The following is a 22,697-nucleotide window of genomic DNA, read 5'->3' as shown; positions in this document are numbered from 1 at the left end:
CATAATGATCATATTTACTATAATGCTAACAAAAAAAAAAGGGAAATCTTGTGGTGACTCTCTACAAACAAAAATTTTTCTTAAAAACACCTTAAGATTTTACTAAATATAACATTGTCCTATATAATTAAGAGGTGATATGCAAATTGACCATCATGCCCTCACAAGATGGCTGCCTACAACCAAGCCGGCATGGGGGTTAGTGAGGGACAACCAAACAACTGAACAAGCAGGCAGCGTGTGGGTGACCAGGCTGGGAGGGGGTTAGTGAGGGACATCCAAACGACTGAATAAGCAGGCTGCATGGGGCGACAAGGCTGGCAGAGAGGGGCAGTTAGGGATAACAAGGCCTGCAGAGGAGAGCAATTGTGGAGGGGAGACCAGGCCAGCAAAGGTAGGCAGTTGGGGGGGGGGGGGGGGAAACACAGGCCTGCAGCAGAGGGCACTTCGGGGGGACCAGGCCTGTAGGGGAGGACAGTTGGGGGAGGAACCAGGCCTGTAGGGGGGTGGCAGTTGTGGGCGATCAGGCCAGCAGGAGAGGGCAGCTGGGGGAGACCAGGCCTGCAGAGGAGGGTACTGGGGGGTGGGGGGGAACAAGGCCTGCAGGGGAGGGCAGTTGTAGGCAATCAGGCCAGCAGGAAGGGAAGTTAGGGGTGACCAGGCCGGCCAGGGAGGGCAGTTGGGGGGTACCAGGTCTGTAGGGGAGGGCAGTTGGGAGGGACCAGGCCTGCAGGAGAGGGCAGTTGCGGGGGACCAGGCCTGCAGGGGAGGGCAGGGACCAGGCCTGCAGGGGAGGGCAGTTGCGGGCAGGCCTGCAGGGGAGGGCAGGGACCAGGCCTGCAGGGGAGGGCAGTTGTGGGCGATCAGGCAGTTAGGAGTGACCGGGCAGGCAGAGGAGGGCAGTTGCGGGGGACCAGGCCTGCAGGAGAGGGCAGTTGCGGGGGACCAGGCCTGCAGGGGAGGGCAGGGACCAGGCCTGCAGGGGAGGGCAGTTGTGGGCGATCAGGCAGTTAGGAGTGACCGGGCAAGCAGAGGAGGGCAGTTGAGGGGGACCAGGCCTGTAGGGGAGGGCAGTTGGGGGGAACCAGGCCAGCAGGGGGAGGCAGTTAGGGGTGACCATGCCTGCAGGAAAGGACAGTTAGGGGTGACAACCAGGCGAGCAGGGGAGGGCAGTTGGGGATGACCAAACTGGCATGGGTGGGCAGTTAAGGGTGACCAGGTCAGCAAAGGAGGGCAGTTGGGGGCAACCAGACTGGCAGGGGTGGGCAGTTAGAGGTGACCAAGCCAGCCGGGGAGCAGTTAGACATTGTTCAGCCTAGCAGGGGAGAGGTTAGGGGGTGATCAGGCTGGCAGGCAGAAGCAGTTAGGGGCAATCAGGCAGGCGAGCGGTTGTGAGCCAACAGTCCTAGATTATGAGAGGGGTCCCATATTGGAGAGGGTGCAGGCTGGGCTGAGGGACTTCCCTACCCCCTACCCTCGTGCACAAATTTCATGCACTGGGCCTATATTATAAAAAGCCAGTGGCCGGAACGCCAGAATGCCAGAACGACCAAACGGCTAGTCTCCAGGAAGTACATGAAGCACTTCTTGGTGCTTCCTCCGGCCCACGAGCCACTCGGGTGACATGGCACAGCCCATAGCTCGCAGCGGCGAGCTACTGCACATGGCGGGTCTTTGGTCCCGCTAGCGTGGCAGGTCTAGGTCTCGAGGGATTCTCACACTGGGCCTCTAGTTTTAAAATACCATTTAGCGATAATAGAAAAATGCCTATGATACAACACTAAATTTAAAAAAAAAAAACACCAGTATTTAATATATAAAGTATATAAAAAAAAAATCATGGAATAAGAATAAAAGGAGCCAAAACCGGTTTGGCTCAGTGGATAGAGCGTCCGCCTGCGGACTGAAGGGTCCCAGGTTTGATTCCGGTCAAGGGCAGGTACCTGGGTTGCAGGCACATCCCCGGTGGGGGATGTGCAAGAGGCAGCTGATCAATGATTCTCTCTCATCGATGTTTCTAACTCTCTATCCCTCTCCCCTCCTCTCTGTAAAAAATCAATAAAATATATATTTTTTTAAAAAGAATAAAAGGAAATATGACAAAATGACAGTCATGTGGATTTATATTTATTTTTTCATTATTTTTAAATGTTATTGAACTCTGATTCTTAGAGTACAAAGTATTTATTTTACATTAATAAATGAAAAGAATACCTGTATATTTGAGTATGTTTATCTTTAAGCTTATCTCTAAATACTCCCAAAAAGTGAATTCCCGATACAGTATGCCAAATATTAACCCCAAATATGAAGTTCCATCAAGGCAAGTGGTAGTTTTACGGTTACCACTCTCACAAACTCAATACCTGCTAGAGTGCCTTGGACAATATAGGAACTAAACTCTTTATTAAAGAATCTACTGTTTGAGTTATAGTTATCAGAGAATTTACTAACAGTAAATAGTCAGCTATTTGTGCATTTAAAAATTCAATTCACAAAATTTTAATCTATACCCAAGTTTCCAGGAACACATCCCCTGCAGAAGACATATTCCTATATTTTAAGTGTAATTAAATGACTACCATTTAGTTTCAAAAAGATCTGTATTTCTTACCTTTTTGCCAGATAGCAAATCTTCTCCAAGTAAGTCATCTTCAAGTTCACTGGAGAGAAGAGACACGCCAATGTATCATCCTATTACATGCTGAGAATCTACCCAGGATTTGGGGGCTTGGGAACTTGCACATTACATTTGCTATACATTCCCTTTTCTTTACTAATAATAAAAACTTACTTTCAAATATATAGGAAACACTGGTCTTTTAAATGTGAGAGGCTTTGCAATAGGAAGTGGCTCTCACTAGACCTCTAAGCTTAGTTTTTCACCTCAATATTGGATTTTTTTTTTTTTTACCTGTTCAGTAATCAGTAAAACAATAAACTGTAGCAAGTAGTATCTGTGCTTTCTCCTACCTTTAAAAACCTACAAAACATAGGAAAAGATGCCAAGTAACATTAACTATAAAAATTAAAAACCACTGAGAGCATTTGACACTCATTAAACTGCAAAAAATTAAAACATGGCACAATCATGCTGATGACAACAAACAAGTAAATCATAAGTAAGGGAGTTTATCTCTGTGTGACATGGAGGTCCTGGCAGCCATCTGCAATCTTTTGTCAGCATGTTTATGTTCTGAATGATGGCAACAGACTTTCTCACAAAACAGAAAATCTTAGCAGACTTGAGAAGGGCATGTCAGAGTTTTGTGCTATTCTTTCAGATCTATTTTTTTTATATTTTAATTAAAAAAGAATAAACAAAATCATACAGGAAAACATTTAGACATTTAATTATATTACTTTAAAGACTTTTTACTGTTCAAGGGAACATAGGCTGCAGATTGGAAGGAAATCTCTACAAGCACAAAAAATAAATTTCCCAAAGTATAAAGAATCACTAAAATCAATAAAGAGAAGACAATCTAAAAGAAAAACAGACATAAATATGAAAATGTAACTGACAGAAAAGAAAATCCAAATGATGAGTAAACTGCTAAAATACTCTTTCTATTTGATTCAGCCCCCATCAGAATTTTTTAAACAAAAATCAGTTGCCACTACTTCCCAGTAAGACCACTTCTTTTACAGGTGAATTTGTTCTAAGCTCTGAGCAATGTTTTTAGGCTGAGAGTCACTGGAGGAATGAGCTTTATAAACTTAGTCTACAGGATGAGACATAGTTTCCAATGTAGAGTATTCTGTGAAGTTTCTGGGACTCCCTAGTTTCCCAACAGGAATCAGTGTCTTTTTTTTTTTTAATAATACTGTTGTTCTTTAGTCAGAGCTTTAACTTTCTGACCGCAATCAAAGTCATTTTCACATTTGCAACACAGTAATTAAATGGTAAAACTTATACAGACAGAATCATCATCAGCTGAGAACTCCACCTCCCAGCTTCTGTCCCGTGGACTTATCCCAGGAAACATCCCTATTCCCTGTCATTGCTCCGGGCTCCTCACCAAAAGTAATCACTACACTGAACTGACATCTATCATTACTGGTGACTTTCCATATACTGTCAGCATGTGTGTACTTGTGTGTGTGTTTGTGTGTGTGTACGCACACACATGCACTCCTAAAAAGGTATTTTCATCTTCACAAGGAATCAGGGAAATACAAATTTAAAATACATGATAAAATGGCAATAATTGTAAAGTCTAACAAATATTGGGTAGGATGTGAACAACAGGAACTCTTACAGAAAAGTACTCCAAAAACAGCTCTGGGTGTCCCCCAAGTCAGTATCATTGATGTACAAAACACAGAGAAAGACGAGACAACCAGCGCTCCACTGACCACCCTTTAGATGACACAGGCCTGGACCCTCTACCTGGCGTGCCCATCCTCGCCCTCCAGCCCACTTGGGAAGAGCATCAGGGGCCAACACACTGTTTTCAGGGAAGATCTCTGCGTAGCAAGTGGCAGAATGAGATAAATCAGCGTGGACTCTGATACACACAAGCAGGTGTCCATACCTGTCCCAGTCCTCATCTGCAGCCCTTCTCCTCCAGGACCGCTCTGCACCAGGCTTATCAAATTGGTCAAAGTCATCATCTGTGAAGGAGAGGCCATGAAAATCAGTCTTCCCAAATTAAAACACATCCACATCTTCAAATAGTGACACAACCTTTCTTTTGAGGACTCCTAGTATGACATTTTGAAATACTAAAGTTCCAGCCCTAACAGTTTGGCTCAGTGGATAAAGTGCCTGCCTGTGGACTGAAGGGTCCCAGGTTCAATTCCAGTCAAGGGCATATACCTTGGTTGTGGGCACATCGCCAGTAGGAGGTGTGCAAGAGGCAGCTGTTTGATGATTGATGAAACAGATTGATGTTTCTCATAGATGTTTCTAACTCTCTATCCCTCTCCCTTCCTCTGTAAAAAACCAATAAAATATTTTTTTAAATAAAATAAAACACAAAACTTTCATATATATTACTCTTATAAATACTTCAGCCATTTTTAGTAATTAAAAATTTTTAAATAATAAAGCTACTTAAAGAAAATCAATTTATTGATCACTATTAGAAAAACCATAATAGAACAGTTTTATATCATAAAATTCAATAAAATATTTCCTTTATAAAATGATTTAATGTATATTTTTGCTACAACTACACAAGTGGGAAACAATTGCTGATTTGCTAATAGTTATATTACTTTTTTTTAATATATTTTATTGATTTTCTACAGAGAGGAAGGGAGAAGGATAGAGAGATAGAAACATTGATGAGAGAGAAACATCAATCAGCTGCCTCCTGCACGCCCCTTACTGGGGATGTGCCCGCAACCAAGGTACATGCCCTTGACCGGAATCAAACCCAGGACCCTTCAGTCCGCAGGCCAACGCTCCATCCACAGAGCCAAACCAGTTTCGGCAGTTATATACTTTTGGTAATCTTTACATTTTTCCAAATGAATCATGGAGAACAAAAACCATCATTAAGGAAATAGTTAGGATAGTGTAGCGAACACAACAGGAACATGACACAAACCACGCATATGCAGTATATCCTGAACAAGGCAGGGGTTGGGGCACTGAAACCCATCAACCCCAAGCAGTCAAAAATTCATATATAACTTTGGTCTCTGCCAAAACTTAACAGTCATTCCTCAGTATCCATTGGAAATTGGTTCCAGAAACCCTTCAGATACCACAATCCATGGATGCTCAAGTCCCTTATGTAAAATTAGTGGCCTGGTGCATGAAATTTTTCCCCCCTGGGGGGGCGGGGGTCTCTGGCCTGCAAACTCTCCAATCTGGGACCCCTCGAAGGATGTCCTACTGCTGGTTTACAGGGATTGGGCCTCAACTGGCAGTTGGACATCCCTCTCGCAATCCGATACTGCTGGCTCCTAACCCCTTACCTGTCTGCTTGATTGCCCCTAACCACTCTGCCTGCTGGCCTGCTTGCCGCCAACTGGGCCCCTGCTGGTCTGCTTACCTCCAACAACACTGCCCCCCACTAGCCTGATCACTCACAACTGCCATCCCATCCTGGCCTGATCACCCACAACTGCCTTCCCCTCTTGGCCTCTAACAGCCTCTACCTAGGCCGGACACCATGGCTTTGTCCAGAGAACATCCAGAAGGTCTCCTGGAAGGTCTCCCAGTCTAATTAGCATATTAACCTTTAATTAGTATAGACAGAGGCCTGGTACATGGGTGGGGCCTGGCTGGTTTGTCCTGAAGGGTGTCCGGGATGAGAATGGGAATTCCCTTGGGGCGTGGGGCCGCCTGGGTAAGGGGTTGAGGGCCGTTTTCAGGCTCATCAAGCTCCCCATGGGGGAACCTCACCCCATAGGGGTGTGATCAGCCTGGGTGATGGGCTGAGGGCTGTTTTCAAGCCTGCCATACCCCCTTCAGGGTGGGGGAAGCCACTTGGGTACCTGGCCAGCCTGGGTGAGGAGCTGATGGCAATTTGCAGGTTGGCCAAGCACCCCAGCAAGGACCCTCATCCCATGGGATGGTGATCAGCCTGGTTAAGGAGCTGAGGGCTGTTTTCAGCCTGGCCACACCCCCCGGTAACCCAGGCTCTCCTTTTTTTCTTTCTTTTTTTCCCAGCGACTCCTTGAGTGGAGGTCAGGGATCTGGGATTTATTTATTTATCTTCTATAATTGAAACTTATAGTCTTGAGCGGAGGCCAGGTCCAGCCAGGACAGGTAGGAAGCTTGGCTTCCTCCATCGCTGGGGTCAACTCAAGCCTCCTGCTCACTTCAACTCCATGGCTGCCACCATCTTTGCTGGGTTAATTTGCATACTTACTCCTGATTGTCTGGTGGTCATGGCTGGTGGGTGTACCAGAGGTACAGTCAATTTGCATGTTTCGCTTTTATTAGTGTAGATCAGTGTAGACTAGAGGCCTGGAGCACGAATCCCTGCATGGGTGTGGTCCTGCTGGCTGCTCCAATGGGGGCCAATTGAGCTGGGCTGGTGGGGGTGAGGGGATGTTGGGGGGCCAATCAGGGCCGGGCAGGGGGCTGCAGGCAGTTGGCTGGCCGGCTCACCCACAATGGAGGTGGGGAGTCGGGGTGGGGCTGGCCAGGGAGAGGGGCCATAGAAGGTTGGAGGGCTGATAGGGTCCGATCAGGCTGGTTTGCTGCCATAGTGCACGTCATAACGACTAGTCGGTCTGATCACTTGGTAGTCATAATGACCAGTCTGTCTAATCACCCAGCACAATGCTTACAGTCTGCCCTCTGCATCTGCAGATTCCCAACCACAGATAAAAAATTTGGTTGAATCTGGTTGGTTGAATCTGCCAAAGCAAGACCTGGGGATACAGACTGCCAACTATATATTTATTGGGGGGAAAAAACTTATGTAAGTGGATCTGTGCATTTCAAACACATGCTGTTCCAGGGTCAACTGTACTTTTAAATTCTCCAGCAGCCACATTTAAAAACTAAAAAGAAGCTTGGAACTTTAATAAGTGACATTTTAAAACATTTTATTTAACCCAGAATATCAAAATAATGTCATTATAGCATGTAATCAGTCAAAAAAATTAATACTTTACATTTTCCCCACACTACATAAATGATTTGCACACACAGCATGTTGCACATCTAATTTTTTTAATCCTCACACTGGATATATTTTATATTTTTTTTATTGATGGGGGGCATCAATGAAAGAAAAAGCAATCGGCTGCCTCCAGTATGTGAGACTGGGGATCAAACCCACAACCTAGGTATGTGCCCTGACCAGGAATTGAACCTGCAACCCTTCAGTGCACAGGTCTAATAATGCACCAACCAACTGAGCTATGCATGCCAGGGCTCATAACTGAATGACAAACTCACTAGTGGGGCTCACCAGTACCTGTGAACTGGCAAAATTAACCATGAACTTGAAAATAGATTAACAGAGACTGTACAGTCCAAAACACGGGTGCACATGGAACACTTAGGCCATCAAACAATTCTTCATAAATTTTTTAAAAATTAAAATCGTGCAAAGCATAGTCTGTAAAATAAAACTAGAAATAATGAAATAAAAACTAGAAAATTCACAAATACATGGAAATTAAACAGCACACAATTCATCAACTAACAGATCAAAGAAATAATTAGGAAAATGAGAAAATACTTTGAGACAAATGAGCACAGGATGCAGCAGGGAAATTTATGACTGGAAATATTTTCCTAACTGCTAAATGTAAGCAACTAATTCAAGTTGTTTTTTTAATCTGAGGGTCAAACAAAATATGCCTCTGGTTATTCTGGCAAGCAGCCAAAGTATGACTGTGAGAAAAACAAACAGAATCAAAACAGCTGTTTTTACTGCTTTCCCTTCTACCTCCTGCTGGACTCTCAGTGAATACCACATATTTTATGCTTCCTTTCTAAAGGGTTTCTTTTCTCCACCAAAGGGGCATTCCCTCTCTATGAAAACATGTACAAAAAGTTTTGCTCATGACTTCACCCTTGACAGATATTGCTTAAATTATAGCACCCAATTATGCTGAAGCCAGAAAACCCTTATGCCACACTAGCTCCTAATGATGACCACTGACAAACACTGCTTAAAAACATACAACCCTTGCTCCTAGCCTAATCTGATTCAGTGGACTTTAATTTTTGTTTTTAAGCTTCTCAGTAATTCTGACAGATAGCCAGGATGGGAATCCTGGTGGCCCCAGTCAACTGCTATCAATCAGAGCAGATCCTCCAGAAGTAAAGCTTAACTGTCATCTTGTCACATAAATACTTCCTAGAAAGAGTTAAATCCCACAAAAGTCAAAATTAGAAGCCAACATCCCGCAAAAACAAATATTTCTCCAAAAGAAAGACCCCATAACATGTCCTTAAAAATTAACATGTCCTTAAAAATTCCAAAATAAGGAAGTGCAAATTAAGCAACAAAAACTAAGGCTAGAACTGAGGCCATGAATCATGTAACCTTCATTTATTCTACAATTATTTCTTAGGCTCTTAAAGTATTCCAGGCATTGTCCTACATACTTGGCATACAGGGATGTCTAAGACAACAAAAACCTCTACCTTCGAGTAGGTTATAGTCTAAAAGGAAGAAAAACAATAACCCCAATACATATGTATGTAATCTAGCTATTTATTGGGGGAAATAGAGCAGGAAAGCAAAGAAGATGTAAAGTAAGGAGGAGCATGAGCAGAAACAAGACATGATTGCTTTATGCAGGCATCTCTGGCTGAGAACACATGAGCTGGGATAGCTGTTGAAGGGGATTAAGGTGGAAGCAAGGAACCCATGTATCGAGTTTTTGAACATAGCCAAGTTGTTTTAAGTGATTTTCAATGCATGTATGTGATACATGAAGCTTCTCTGCAATCTCACGTGTAGTACTGTGACAGTCCGAATTGATTATTGCTTTGATTAGGGCGTCATCAACTTCAACTGGACGACCAGAGAGTTTTTCATCTTTGAGTGAAAAATCACCAGAACGAAATTTGGCAAACCAATTTTGACACTGCCGTTCTTTTAAGGCTTCGTCACCATAAACAGCACATAACTTTTTATGAGCTTGCAATGCGTTTTTCCCTTTGCCCAAATAAAAAAGCAAAATATGACGAAAATGTTCCTTTTGATTTTCCATTTTTCAACGAACGCCAAACGAAAACTACAAAACAGATCAAAAAACTTTTTTTACTGATTAACAGCTGAATAGCCAACTATCAAATAACAAAATGTGTTTTACATTTGTACTACGTCTGTAAACCTAAAAATTCAACTGAAGCCATGTGTGAAACCCGCAATTACTTAGTTGCCGACCCAATAGCTACTGATCGCTCCCAACTGCTTGCCTGCCTGCCTGCCTGCCTGCCTGATTATCCCTAATCCCTCTGCCTGCATTCCTGATAGCACCATAACCACTTCCCTGCCGGCCTGATTGATGCCTAACTGCTCCCCTGCCAGCATGATCACCCCCAACTGCCCTCCCCAACTGCCCAATTGCCTCCAAGTGACCTCCCCTGCCAACCCGGTCGACCCCAACTGCCTTCCCTTGCAGGGCTGAGGGGACTGGGGTACTCCGGCTGGATGAGGCAGGACTGAGGGGACTGAGGGACTCTGGCTAGATGAGGCGGGGCTAAGGGGACTGGGCACCGCCATCTTGTGCCTGTGGGAGCCGCCATCTTGTGAGGATGTGGAAGTCAATTAGCTTATTCCCTCTTTATTAGCTTGGATGTTGCCGTTTGTGAGGTGGTGTGGGTCAATTAGCATATTCCCTCTTTATTAGATGGTACATACACACACACACACACACACACACACACATATATGTTTAAAACAGGGAAGTGGAGACCTCTATATTCTGAAGAAAACAATCTCTTCTCCTGACACAGAGTAAACAGGAGAAATTGTAAAGGTAACCCAGTGATATATTGCTACAGCAGCAAGTGGGAAGAAGAAAACAATTTCCAAAAGAAATTAGGAATGATGGTAAATGTGAGCAACCTTGTGCTTGAACAAAGGCATATAATGCAAAGGGAAGACCACACCTAACGATGCAAAAGCAGGAATATCCTTTCTCTCCCCCAGAATATGGAATGTGAAATGGGTATGGAAAGAGCCACAACTCGAATCCTAAGAAACTAAGACAAGAATCCTGTGCCTTTCTATTCTTATTACATTTTCTGCAGTCATTTCTCATATCTGTTCTCTAGAATATAGACACGTCCTTCTTTCCTGTCTGTCACACTGAGCAGAAGCATGAAAACGAACTGTCCACGTTAGCTCAGAGTTATAAAGGAAGAGCAGCACGTCCTGAAGTCAGGGGAAGAGTGCTCAGCAGGACAGGAGTGCCTTGGAGGCCCTTGTCTATATAGACTCTCCTCCTAAGGCTTAACCCACACTAGACATGGTTTTAATAAAGGAGTCAACTAGGTAGTATGTATCTATAATTAACACAACTTTCTTAGAATTCTATTTCCTTATCTTCTTCAGGAATCTGGAACTTGGATTAAAATCTTATAGAATACTACAGGCCCAGTGCATGGAATTCATACATTGGGGGGGGGGGGAGGTCCCTCAGCCCAGCCTGCACCATTTCCAATCCAGAATCCCTCTAGCAATCTGGAACCACTGGTTCCTAACTGCTCACCTGCCTGCCTGCCTGACGGCCCTAACTGCTCTCCCATACTGGCCTGATCCCCCTAACTGACTAACTGCTCTCCCCTCCTGACCTAATCCCCCTAGCTACCTAACTGTTCCCCCCTGCCAGCCTGATCCCCTAACTGCCCTCTCCTGCCAGCCTTATCTCCCTAACTGCCTAAAACTGCTCTCCCCTGCTGACCAGATGGCCCTGCCTATTTGCACTCCCCTCCCCAGCCAATTTACATATTCCTCTATTATTAGTATAGATTATCTTGGAACAGAGTTCTAGCAATTGTCTAGTCCAAGAGTCAGCTAACTACAGACCCAGCCACATATTTTTCGCCAAACTTAGCTACTGTCTGTTTATGTACATTAGTGTTCATTGGAACACAGTATGCCAACTCAACTATACATTGTCTATAGCTGCTTTCAAGCTACACAGGCAGGGAACTGCATTAGAAGCCATGTGATCCACAGAGCCCACTTTGGGCCTTTACAAAGCTTGCCAATCTCTGCTCTGCTTCGGTGATTTTCAACCTTTTTTATTTGAAGATTATAAAAACTAATTATTAAAACACTGTGGCACACTAAAAAAATAATGTTTTTTGCCAATCTGACAAAAATAGGTATTCTTTTTTTAAAATATTTTTATTGATTTTTTACAGAGATGAAGAGAGAGGGATATAGAGCTAGAAACATCAATGAGAGAGAAACATCGATCAGCGGCCTCTTGCAGCACCCCCTACTGGAGATGTGCCTGCAACCAAGGTACATGCCCTTGACCGGAATTGAACCCGGGACCCTTCAGTCCACAGGCCGACGCTCTATCCACTGAGCCAAACCAGTTTCGGCAAAAATAGGTATACTTTTGATTTACTTTAAAAAATAATTACCTACCCTTTTTGCTCCAAAGTGACTTTTTTTAAAAATTAGATGCCAATCCTATCTAATAAAGAGGTAATATGCTCATTGTTCTCACGCAAGATGGAGGCGCCCACAGCTATTAAGGAGGGAATATGCTAATTGACTGTCACACCCTCAAAGATGGCAGTGCCCACAGCCACAAGATGGTGGCACCCAGTCCCCTCAGCCCCACCGGGGCAGCAGGCCCACTCCAAACGCTGCCTCCAGAGTCCACGGTCCACTCAGCCTCCCAGCTGCCCAGGACTGGCCCAAGGTGCAAGCAAGCCTTGAATGGCAGCTGCCCAGCCCCCCAGGCAAGCTTCAGATGGCAGTTGCCCAGCCATCCAGAGCCGGCCCAAGATGCAAGCAAGCCTCAGAAGGTAGCTGCCCAGCTGCCCAGGTCCACCGAGGCTCAGGTTACCAGGGCCAGCCAGCAGCAGAAGTGTGATGGGGCATTGCCTTCCCCTGATCGCCAGGTCGCCTCCCGTCCCTGAGGGCTCCCAGACTGAGAGGGGGTAGACAGGGCTGAGGGACCCCCCCCCCCCTCCAGTGCATGAGTTTTCATGCACTGGGCCTCTAGCACTTAATATATAAGTATTTCTGATGCCAAGAATTACCAATCAGATGAAACCTTATTATGCAACATGACCAATAAAATAAGACGCAACTCCATTATAAAACCTACATATTTATGGTTTAAGACAGAGCATTCACACCAGATAGCTACTGTTGTGTTAGCTGTTGTCATTTTTTTTTTTTTTTTTTTAATCTCAGGGAAAAGAGGTCAGTGCCCCTGACTAAATAGGCATTGCATGTTTTAAAAATTCTTGCAGCTCACCAGTTAAAAACATCACTGCTCTAAAAGTTCTCAACCTTCTATCCTAGCTGGTGCAGTGGATAGAGTCATCAGCCTGTGGACTGAAGTTCTGGATTCAATTCCGGTCAAAGGCACATGCCTGGGTTGTGGGCTCAATCCCCAGGAGGGGGCATGCAGGAGGCAGCCAATCAATGATTTTCTCTAATCACTGATGTTACTCTCTCTCCCTCTCCTTTCCTCTATGAAAAATAAAAAATATACTTAAAAGTTCTCAACCTCTTTTCTTTTACCTCAATACCGTTCTCATGTATTGTGAATCACTATTAAAGTCAAAATTCAGTATTTTATTAGTAAGGAAATCCAGACCCTTTATTTAAACAATAACTTGAAAAAAGAATCAGGGTAATGTTCAAGAACTTTGAAAGTGAGCATATTAGCCTTATGGTATTAAATGAAATTCTGAGTAACCAAGCAAAATGCTCAGAAAGAGCCCACACCTATACCATGTTGCTTGTTTTAAAATTGTTTTAAAATCTTATTGTTTTAAAATCTTATCTATAGGGCCCCTGGACAGGTTCTCCTCACATAAACTTAAGTGTTCTGTTTACACAGTGTGCTGCACAAGGCCATGGTTGTCTTGCAACTGACTTTCCTCTTCCGGTGTTGGAAAATCAATAGCTGACAAGTCCCGACAGATAGCAAGGCTCTGCCTCCCAACATGGAAGTTATCAAAACCGGACTCCTGAGGTCTCAATCATCCTTGGTGGCCTGGAAGAGGACTAGTAGTCTGAGCTTGGCCAGCTGGATGTCCCATCATGACTTAGAATCTAGAGGAAATGACACCCATCCCTCTTTTTAAAAAATTAATCCTTCTAGTCCTAGCTGGTTTGGCTCAGTGGACAAAGCTTCGGCCTGGGACTAAAGCACATGTGTCAAACACAAGGCCCACGGGCCAAATCCGTCCCGCCAGGCCTTGCAATGTGGCCCGCACCGCGCTGTCATCACTGCACTCCGCTGCGTTTTCATCACAATGACAGTTTATGACTGTTCAGTAAACCATTCAGCCTGCGATTTAGGCTGGATTTTAGATTTTGGCCCCTTCTCTGATTGAGTTCGACACCCCTAGACTAAAGGGTCCCAGGTTCAATTCTGGTAAAGGGCACATGCCCGGGTTGTGGGCTTGATCCCCAGTAGGGGATGGCTGAGGTAGCGGATCAATGATTCTCTCTCATCACTGATGTTTCTCTTTCTTCCTCTCCCTGCCTCTCTGAAATCAATAAAAATATCTAAACTAAGAAAAGAGAAATATGCAAATTGGCCATGACTCCACAACGCCCACCAGCCAATCAGGAATATGCAAATTACCCCACCAAAGATGGCTGGTTAATTTGCATACATAGGCACAGAGTGGCCAGGCAAGGTAGGACACCTATTATGAGGGGGAAGGGTGGAGGAAGCTACAGGAGCAGTCCTCCAGCAGAAGCAGAGAAGCCTGAAAGCCCTGTCCAGAGCAAACACTGAAGGCTCTGGCCGGAGTGAAGACGGAAAGCGGCAGCCAGAGCAAAGGCCTAGGTCCCAGGTGTTGGAGGAAAACTGGTGCTGGCAGCCGAGGGAAGGCAGGCCCATTGCGTGAATCTTCGTGCAACAGGCCTCTAGTACAATAATATAAAAATGAATCCTAAAGGACCAGCCACTACATTAAAGAAATGTCGAAGAAAGGGACAGAGCCCTTCTGCAATCTTCCTTTCTCCCACAGAGTGACTGTGTTGCATGCTGTAGGCACTGGGCTCTCCTTAAGTGCAGAGGAGAATGTCAACAAAGCACTTCCTAGAGGCCTTCCCTGCTGTCCCTGAGTTACAGTATGCAAAGTAAGGCACTAATAGGAGGCTTGAGTCACAATCATCACAGCTGTTTTCAGGAGGCAGGGGCAGGGCACACACAGGCAACAAGAGGTTCTCAGAGGTCAGGGAGCTCTTGGAAACCATGTGCTTCACCTGGGCTTTTAGGAGCTGCCATAGAGGTGACTTCTCAAGTCTCAATAGCATCAAAGATCGGCTCCTCCAGTGCTGCAGACTGAGCCGGCCTAGGAGCTCTCCCCTGTCCTCAGTCACAGGGCTTCCAGGCAAGGTCCTTGTATCAGACTGACAGAAACAGAGAGGGGTTTCCTGAGCACTGCACCTCCAGCCCTGCCAAGAGTTGTAAAAGTTCTGATTCCTGTATTAAAACCCTCCATACCTGGAAGATACAGCACAGGTTCTGTTGTCCCAAATAAGCCAGCACTATTGCAGAGCTCCACACAGGTCCATTCTCCTCCAGCAAGCTAGCATTTTCATATTTGCTTAATCCATCCCAAATCCTCCTGTAACAGATGTGAAAACTAAGACTAACCAAAAACAATTGATTTCAACTCAGGTCTACCAAGTACTGAGCTCTTAAACTTATTCAACAAGCAACCTGAGAAACACAGCCTCTGATTTCCTAAATCGAAATATCACAGCGCAGCCAGGCCTTCCTTGAGTGTAGGTAGGAGGATCACTCACCCATGGTACCCACTAAATCACGCAGGCAGAATTATTCTAACGGATAGGCAGCCTGGTGGCCCACAAGACACATGCTATCTTTGAATTACATTTTTTTTAAGTAATCAACTTAATTGACAATATTTTAAAAATAGAACTATATATAAGTATAGAATTCCATTTTCTCTCAAGAAAGGAAATATAAAAATATCTAGAATAGTGGACTCAAATTTGCCACAACTAAATCAAGTGAAGATGTACAGCATTTGGCGAAACAGAGAGAAGATTCTTGCATTCATATGAAATATAACTCATGAAGGAGTGGAACCAGAGAGCCTGCCTGGGAGAAAAGACTGTGGGTACCTCCTTTCTCCAGTCTTTGTTGTCCTCATCTTTTGCTTGACTTTATCAACTACCAAGGTACCAAAACAATCTCAAGGAACTGTCTCACTATTCTTGTATGTTTTTTAAATAAACGAAGTCAAAATTCAATAGTAAGAGTTTCAGAAGGTTAAGAACAGAGGAAATGAAAAGCAGAAAAACAATAAGAAAATTCCGCAGAACTGAATTAAAGGATGCTTGTTTCCATACTAAAGTGTCTATTAAATGCATGGCACAATATAGACAAAAGACCTATGCCAATGACATTTTGGAACATGAGAGGAAACGAAAAACATCATCAGAAATTTTCAAGAGCAGAACTGGAAGACAATACAACCAAAATTCTAAGGAAAATGCATTCAAATCTACAGTTCTAGATCTAACAAATCATCATTCAACTGAAAAGGTTAGAATTTGTTCATAACACATGGGTCTCAAAAAATTTACCTTCCACACACCCATTCTTAGAAAGCTGAGTGTTTAATTTTATGCTGATTTGAAAATATATAACAAAGAATAATTTTTCCAGAAAAATTTATCAGAATGACCAGTGAATGTAAAAAACTAAACTGACCAATGATAGAAGGGACTGAAAAGTAACTTAAAGAGGCACCAGACCAAATTGGCTTTGCAGACTCGAGTTATTTCAACATTCAATAAAGAGATTTTTACACAGCCCCAGAAAGCTTCACAACTTATTCCAGGAAGCCACTTATCTTGTAAAAAAACAGGATAGCACATGTGCACAAATACAAAGGAAGACAACTATAACAATCTTTTACCATCATAAATGAATCCTAAAGTAAAATCAAAAATACAGTAAAAGAATAAAATATGCAGAAAAAGGTTTTGAAGCCAAGAATGCAGGGTTGGTTCAACATTGAAAATCAATACATTACTCTACATTGCAAGATGAAAGAAGGGGCCTCATCCATCACCTCAAGAAATATTTTTTTAGAAAAGCATCTGATAAAATTAAAACCCAAATCAAAAAACAAACATTCTTAGCTAGACAAAAATATCAGAAACTTAGAGCAAACACCATACTCAATATTAAAAGAACACTCATTTAAGTCGAAAAGATGACAAGACAAAGACACCTGCCATCACCCATATTATTCAGCATTATATTGGAGGACTTGACAATGAATGTTTCTAGAAAAAATATAAGAAAAAAAAATGAGACATAAATATTAGAATAGAAGAGACTGCAGATGACTGATTGCAAATAAGCCAGTTTTTGTAATTGAATTAATTTTGTAATATAATTTAATTACAAAAACACTTTTCTATAGGTCAGTAACAAATTTGAGAATGTAATAGGATAAATAAACCTATACCATCCACAATAAAAACAAATATAAAATATCTAGGAATTAAACAAAAAAGTAGAACTATAAAAAGAAAATTGTACTACTATAAGTTCCATTGGGGCAGGAATCTCTGTGTGGTTTGTTCAGCATGCATCCAATCTCTTAGGTAAGTGTCTGGGACATTCAATAAGCATGTGATAGATGACTGATGACATAAGAGAAGAACTTAAAGGCATTCTCATTGCTGGATGAAAGAACCCTTATAGTAAAAATACCAATCATTCCCAAGTTATGTTAATAAATACAATGAGATCCTAATAAAAATTTCAGAATTACTTACAGAACATGAATGAAGATTCAGAAGTTCATTTTTTTAAATACACAGGGCTAACCAAGAAATTTCTTTAAAAGAACATGCTATTTAATACACACACAATGAAGCAATATTGTTTTAATTATAAATGGTAATTAGTATGTAAAAAAGATGGATAAGAAGAATTCAATAAATCATATTAGAACTGTGAGAAGCCCCAAATTCACACTATACCCAAAATAAAATCTCATGTGGAATAAAAGTTAATTTAAAAATAGTAATAATTGCCGAAACTGGTTTGGCTCAATGGATAGAGCGTTGGCTTGGGGACTGAAGGGTCCCAGGTTCGATCGCGGTCAAGGGCATGTACCTTGGTTTCGGGAATATCCCTAGTAGGGGTGTGCAAGAGGCAGCTGATCGATGACTCTCTCTCATCGATGTTTCTAACTCTCTCTTTCCCTTCCTCTCTGTACAAAAATCAATAAAATATGTTTTAAAAAATAAATAAAATAAAAATAGTAATAATTATAAAGCAAAGGAGCATAAAAAACTAAAGCATACAGGAACTCTTGGTATGGCGACACCATTACGGAAAAAAATCATTAAAAATATACAAAAAATTTCTTTAAAACAATGAGAAACATCAACCACTCAATTAAAAAATACAAATGATACAAGCAGGCAGAAAAATAAATACAATGTATGAAAACATACTTTCACTAGAGACAAAAAGAAATATAAGCTACAACACTGAAGCTATTTTTCTGCCTCAAGATTATAAAATATATAATAAACTCTTAGAAAGTGCATGAAAATGGGGTAATCTCAAACATTACTAATGGTACCAGCCTTTTTGAGGAAAACTTAGCAATAGCTATCAAAATTGTAAACATATGTAATTTTCATTTAAAGCAGTATCTATCCTCCAGAAATATTGGTTTAAGCACACCAAGACGTGTCTATAGATGTTTGGTGCAGTGTTTTCTAAAGCAGTGAAAAAGTATAAAGACTGAAACGGTTAAACAATAGCGGGTCCAAACGGTGCTCACCTATTGGTGTAGACTCCCAAAACTCGCAGAGCCTAACCCTTAAATGGACAAAGGGGCAGCAGAATGCTACCTGGTTCCAGCTTTAGTGTGAGACCACAGCACTGTAAATGTACTCAGAAAGCAAAAAGGGCTGGTAAAGAAAACATTCATTCTCCAATTCATCCACCACGTGGCAAATACTTGCTCAACAGACAGTCCCCACAGGGCCGTGAAACACAGGGCTCCTAACAGGTCCTTGTGGGGCTCACAGACTACCAGGAAAGGGAGATTAAAAATAATAACAATAACTAAGTAACATTATAAAACGGAGTAAATGTCGGAAGAAAACCCAGGAGCCAGAGAACAGTGGGGAAGAAAGCACAGGAGCAGGAGGTGGGCATACTTGACACAGAAGGAAAGCTCCAGCGGGGGCGGGGGCGGGGCGGGAAGAGCGGAAACTCTCTGGGGTCGAGCTTACTGAGAGCTTTCCATCTGTGGATTCCATTCACTGTCATTCACCAAGGCGCCCGTTAAAAACACGAAACGTGACACAATGGCACCTAAAGACGACGTACTGACTGGATGCTCCCAGACCGCACCCGGAGAACGACAGCAAATACACCATTCTGAACCCCAGAAGGTCGCCCGGAAGGTAAACCCTGTATTTCAAAGTTCAATTGGAAAGATCGAACACGAAAAAGAAAAAGAAAAAGAAAAAAAAGACATCAAAGTGGCAAACTGCAGATCACATCGCCAAATGTTTTGACATTTCGGCCAAACCTCCAGGCGGGTGAAGTGACACGGCTGAAAGGCGGCTCTGAATTCGACACGAGTGGGTGTTAGTTTCCATGACGACCGCGCCTCCCGAACGCTGCTGTCAAACTTCCTATTAGCCCTAAAAGTCTCCCCAAAGGCTTGTTCCGTATTAAAAAAACAAACACAAAACCCCCCAATCAACAAAATGTGATTCGCCAGAAGGTGGCTTTCTGAGGTGTGAGGTCGCGTCAGGCACTTCCGCCGCCGAGAGGCGCGCGGCCCGGGGGTCCGCACGGGCCCTCGCTCCGGGCGCGGCGCCACGCAAACCGCTAACAGGTTTCCGCCGCACAGCGAGGGTCCGCGGGAAACGCGCTGAGCTGACCTTCGGGAGCGCGCCGTGTCTCGAGAGTGGACCCGCCAGCGCCGCGCCCGTTCGGGGCTCCACACCTACCCGCGACCCCTCGCCTCCCGGGACAGGCCGGCCCTCGCCCGCCCCGGGGCCTGCGCTCCGTGCGGGCGCGGCAGCTGTGGGGCCCGCGGTGACCACGGGGGTGCGGCCGGGCGCTGCTGTCCAGGACCATCGGCTCACGTACCTGCGGCGCCGGCTCCTCCGCCCGTTCCCAGCGCGGCCGCCATGCTGCTGCGACGCCCGCTTCCGCCTCGCCCCGCGCGCCAGCTGGGGGCCGGGCCGGGGCCGGGGCCGGGGCCGGGGCCGGGGCCGGGGCCGGCGGGCCGGAATGGGGACGCGGCGAGCGAGGCGGGTCCGGTCGCTGACCCTGCTCCTCCGCGGGGAGAAAACAACAAACTACCGTAACATGGCCGCCGCCTCGCCGCCGCCGCAGTGCACGCCGGGAGGATGGCGGCCGGAAGGCGCGACGCGGCGGGGGGAGGGGGGGAAGTAGGTCCCTCAGAGGCTTCTACGAGAGGCCGAGGCCGAATACGAACAAAAACGGGCCGGCGGCCACCCCGCTCCGCTCCACAAACCCAAACCGGCGGCTGCAGGTCGTACTTTGGTCGAAGGTTCTGTCGTAAGCGCTTTGCAGCAGCTGCCGCGCCGTGCTTTACGGCAGGCGGATCTGTCGATAGCGAGAGCGGGTAGGCCGGGCGCAACCTGCTGAGGCCGGAGTTTAGTGTCTGTGTTCGAACAGCGAGGCGGGGAGCCGGGCCGTGGTAGCTGGCCGCGCTGACGCGGAAGGGAGCGCACAGTCTCGGGCTCGATCCGCCGGCAGGGCCGCGGGCCCGCACACGCGCACTGCGGGGCCCGCCGCCGGGCGCGCGCTGCCAGGGCCTGCTGGAGGCAGGGGCGCGGGCCCGGTACAGGAAGCCCAGCTCTGGGTGCTGCCCTGAGACTCGTTTAGGTAGCGGGGTTTAAAGAAGAGCCGGAGCCTGCACTTCTGAGCAGCGAAAAGCTTATAAAATGAGACAGTCCTAAGTGGCCTGAAGTGAAGGGTGTTGGGGGACTGGGCAGTGACCAGGGAAGGCCGAAAGCAGCTTGGGACCTGGCGTCCACTGAAGGCTGTCTGGTTGTCAGCTTTTGGGGGCGAGGAGGAGGGATGTAATTGGATCTTCAAATACAAGCTGCAAACATTGGGGGAGAGGGGAAGAGGAAAGGGTCATTTTACGTAGAAAGAATACTGAACAGAGGCCCAGAGATGTCCAGTGGCTTGTGTGGTTGAGAACTGGAAGCAGATCCTGTGGCGGCTGCAGTGTTGGGATAAGTTGGGAAGGTCTGCAAGGGCCAGAAGACATTTTTTTCTGAAGCTATGGAGTACAGAACGGTTCTAAGAACAGAAGTTGGGTTGTAGGATTTGTGTTTTAGAAAGATGGCAACACTAGAGAGAATGGGCAGCATCGGTAAGCATGAACTGGAGGTATTCACCCCAGTTAATAACAACATAGTATCAATAGCAACAGTCCCTGCAGGAGAATGGTCCCTGGATGTATAGAGAGATAGGCAGGTGAGGAAACAAGTGTAATCAGGTGTGAATGGAATGAACATTCCTACCTAATAAAAGAGTAATATGCAAATTAACCATCATGCTGCTACACCCACCAGCCAATCAGAGTGAGTATGCAAATAAATCCAACCAAGATGGCTATGGCCTCAAAGAGCAGGAGGGAGGCTTGAGTATCCCAGGCAACAGAAGAAGCCAAGCTTTCCTCCTGCTCTTGCCTGCCTAGGCCTCCACTCAAGGCGACAAAGTTTCAATTATGGAAGGTAAACAAATCTAAACAAATGGCGGCAGCCACAGAGTTGCAGAGAGCAGGCTAGGGTTGCCCCCAGCAATGGAGGAAGCAAAGCTTTCCTTACACCCTGCCAGCCCAGGCCTCTGCTGAAGGCTACAAAGTTTCAATTATAGAAGATACATAAGTCCCAATAGAAATGGCTGCCAGCCACAGAGCAAGCAGGAGGCTTGGCTCCACTCCAGGCTGCAAAGTTTCAATTGTAGAAGATAAATAAATTCCAGGAACTAGGGCCACTGCTTGGGTTTCCAGGGGGCAAGGCCAGCCTGCAAACCACCACAGGCCTCTTGCCCAGGCCACCCGAAGGGAACCCACACCCTGATCCAGGACACCCTTCAGGGCAAACCAGCTGGCCCCTACCTAAGTACCAGGCCTCTATCCTATCTAATAAAAGAGTAATATGCATATTGAACATCACTCCAACACACAAGTTGGCTTGATGGCTGCCCCCCTGTGGTCAAAGATCCTGCCCCAATGTGGACACAAGATGGCCAGCAGGAGAGGGCAGTTGGGAGGGACCAGGACTGCAAGGGAGGACAATTGTGGGCAATCAGGCAAGCAGGGGAGGGCAGTTAGGAGGCACCAGAGATGCAAGGGAGGGCAGTTGGGGGCGATCAAGCCTTCAGGGGAGGGCAGTTATGGGTAACCAGGCCGGCAGAGAAGGGAAGTTGGGGGCAAACAGGTTGGCAGGGGAGCAGTTAGACATCAATCAGGCTGGCATGGGAGTGGTTAGGGGGCGATCAGGCTGGCAGGCAGAAGTGGTTAGGGGCAATCAGGAAGGCAGGCAGGCGAGCAGGTCAGAGCCAGCAGTCCTGAATTGTGAGAAGGATGTCCCAGATTGGAGAGGGTGCAGTTTGGACTGAAAGACAACCCCACCCCTGTCTCATGCACAAATTTCATGCACCAGGCCTCTAGTTGAACAAATAAAAACTCAAACACAGCCAATAGTATGGTGGTTACCAGAGGGAAAGGGGGTGGAGAGATAGTAAAGGATGAAGGAAGTCAAATACATGCTGAAGGAAGAAAATTTGACTTTGGGTGTGGGCACCAATATACTAGTACAGATGATGTATTATAGAATTGTATACTGAGAACCTAGATAATTTTTATTAACCAATGTCACTCCAACAAATTAACAATTTTTAAAGGAAAAGTTTAAACTTTTTAAAATTACTTATTCAAACATTCAATTAAGAAGAAATATATCATGGACAAGCAGTTCTAAATCCAATACATCCCTTTTGAGTTGGGTGGCAGATACATTTAAAGGAATTTCAGAAAA

General features: G+C 45.1%; 1 protein-coding gene across 4 annotated transcripts in view; it reads right to left on the bottom strand.

Moving 5' to 3' along the window:
* Positions 1-20,069, bottom strand: part of RBM33 (RNA binding motif protein 33) — a 110,688-nt gene extending 90,619 nt beyond the window's left edge. For 2 of the 4 annotated variants that reach the window (XM_036425834.2, XM_036425835.2), the window contains exons 1-4: positions 19,895-20,067; positions 19,765-19,859; positions 4,539-4,617; positions 2,615-2,663 (exon numbers count right to left, since the gene is read on the bottom strand). In XM_036425834.2, the coding sequence (XP_036281727.1) occupies positions 2,615-2,663; positions 4,539-4,617; positions 19,765-19,807 (171 nt within the window). In that variant the 5' untranslated portion in view covers positions 19,808-19,859; positions 19,895-20,067. Of the gene's footprint in view, positions 1-2,614; positions 2,664-4,538; positions 4,618-19,764 lie in introns of all 4 variants that reach the window. The other 2 variants (XM_045577225.1, XM_045577224.1) reach the window with 2 other exon arrangements.
* Positions 20,070-22,697: the final 2,628 nt, after the last annotated feature.

Source organism: Pipistrellus kuhlii, unplaced genomic scaffold (assembly GCF_014108245.1).
Source record: "Pipistrellus kuhlii isolate mPipKuh1 unplaced genomic scaffold, mPipKuh1.p scaffold_m20_p_86, whole genome shotgun sequence".
Lineage (NCBI taxonomy): Eukaryota > Metazoa > Chordata > Mammalia > Chiroptera > Vespertilionidae > Pipistrellus > Pipistrellus kuhlii.
This window is presented reverse-complemented; position numbering and strand designations above follow the sequence as displayed.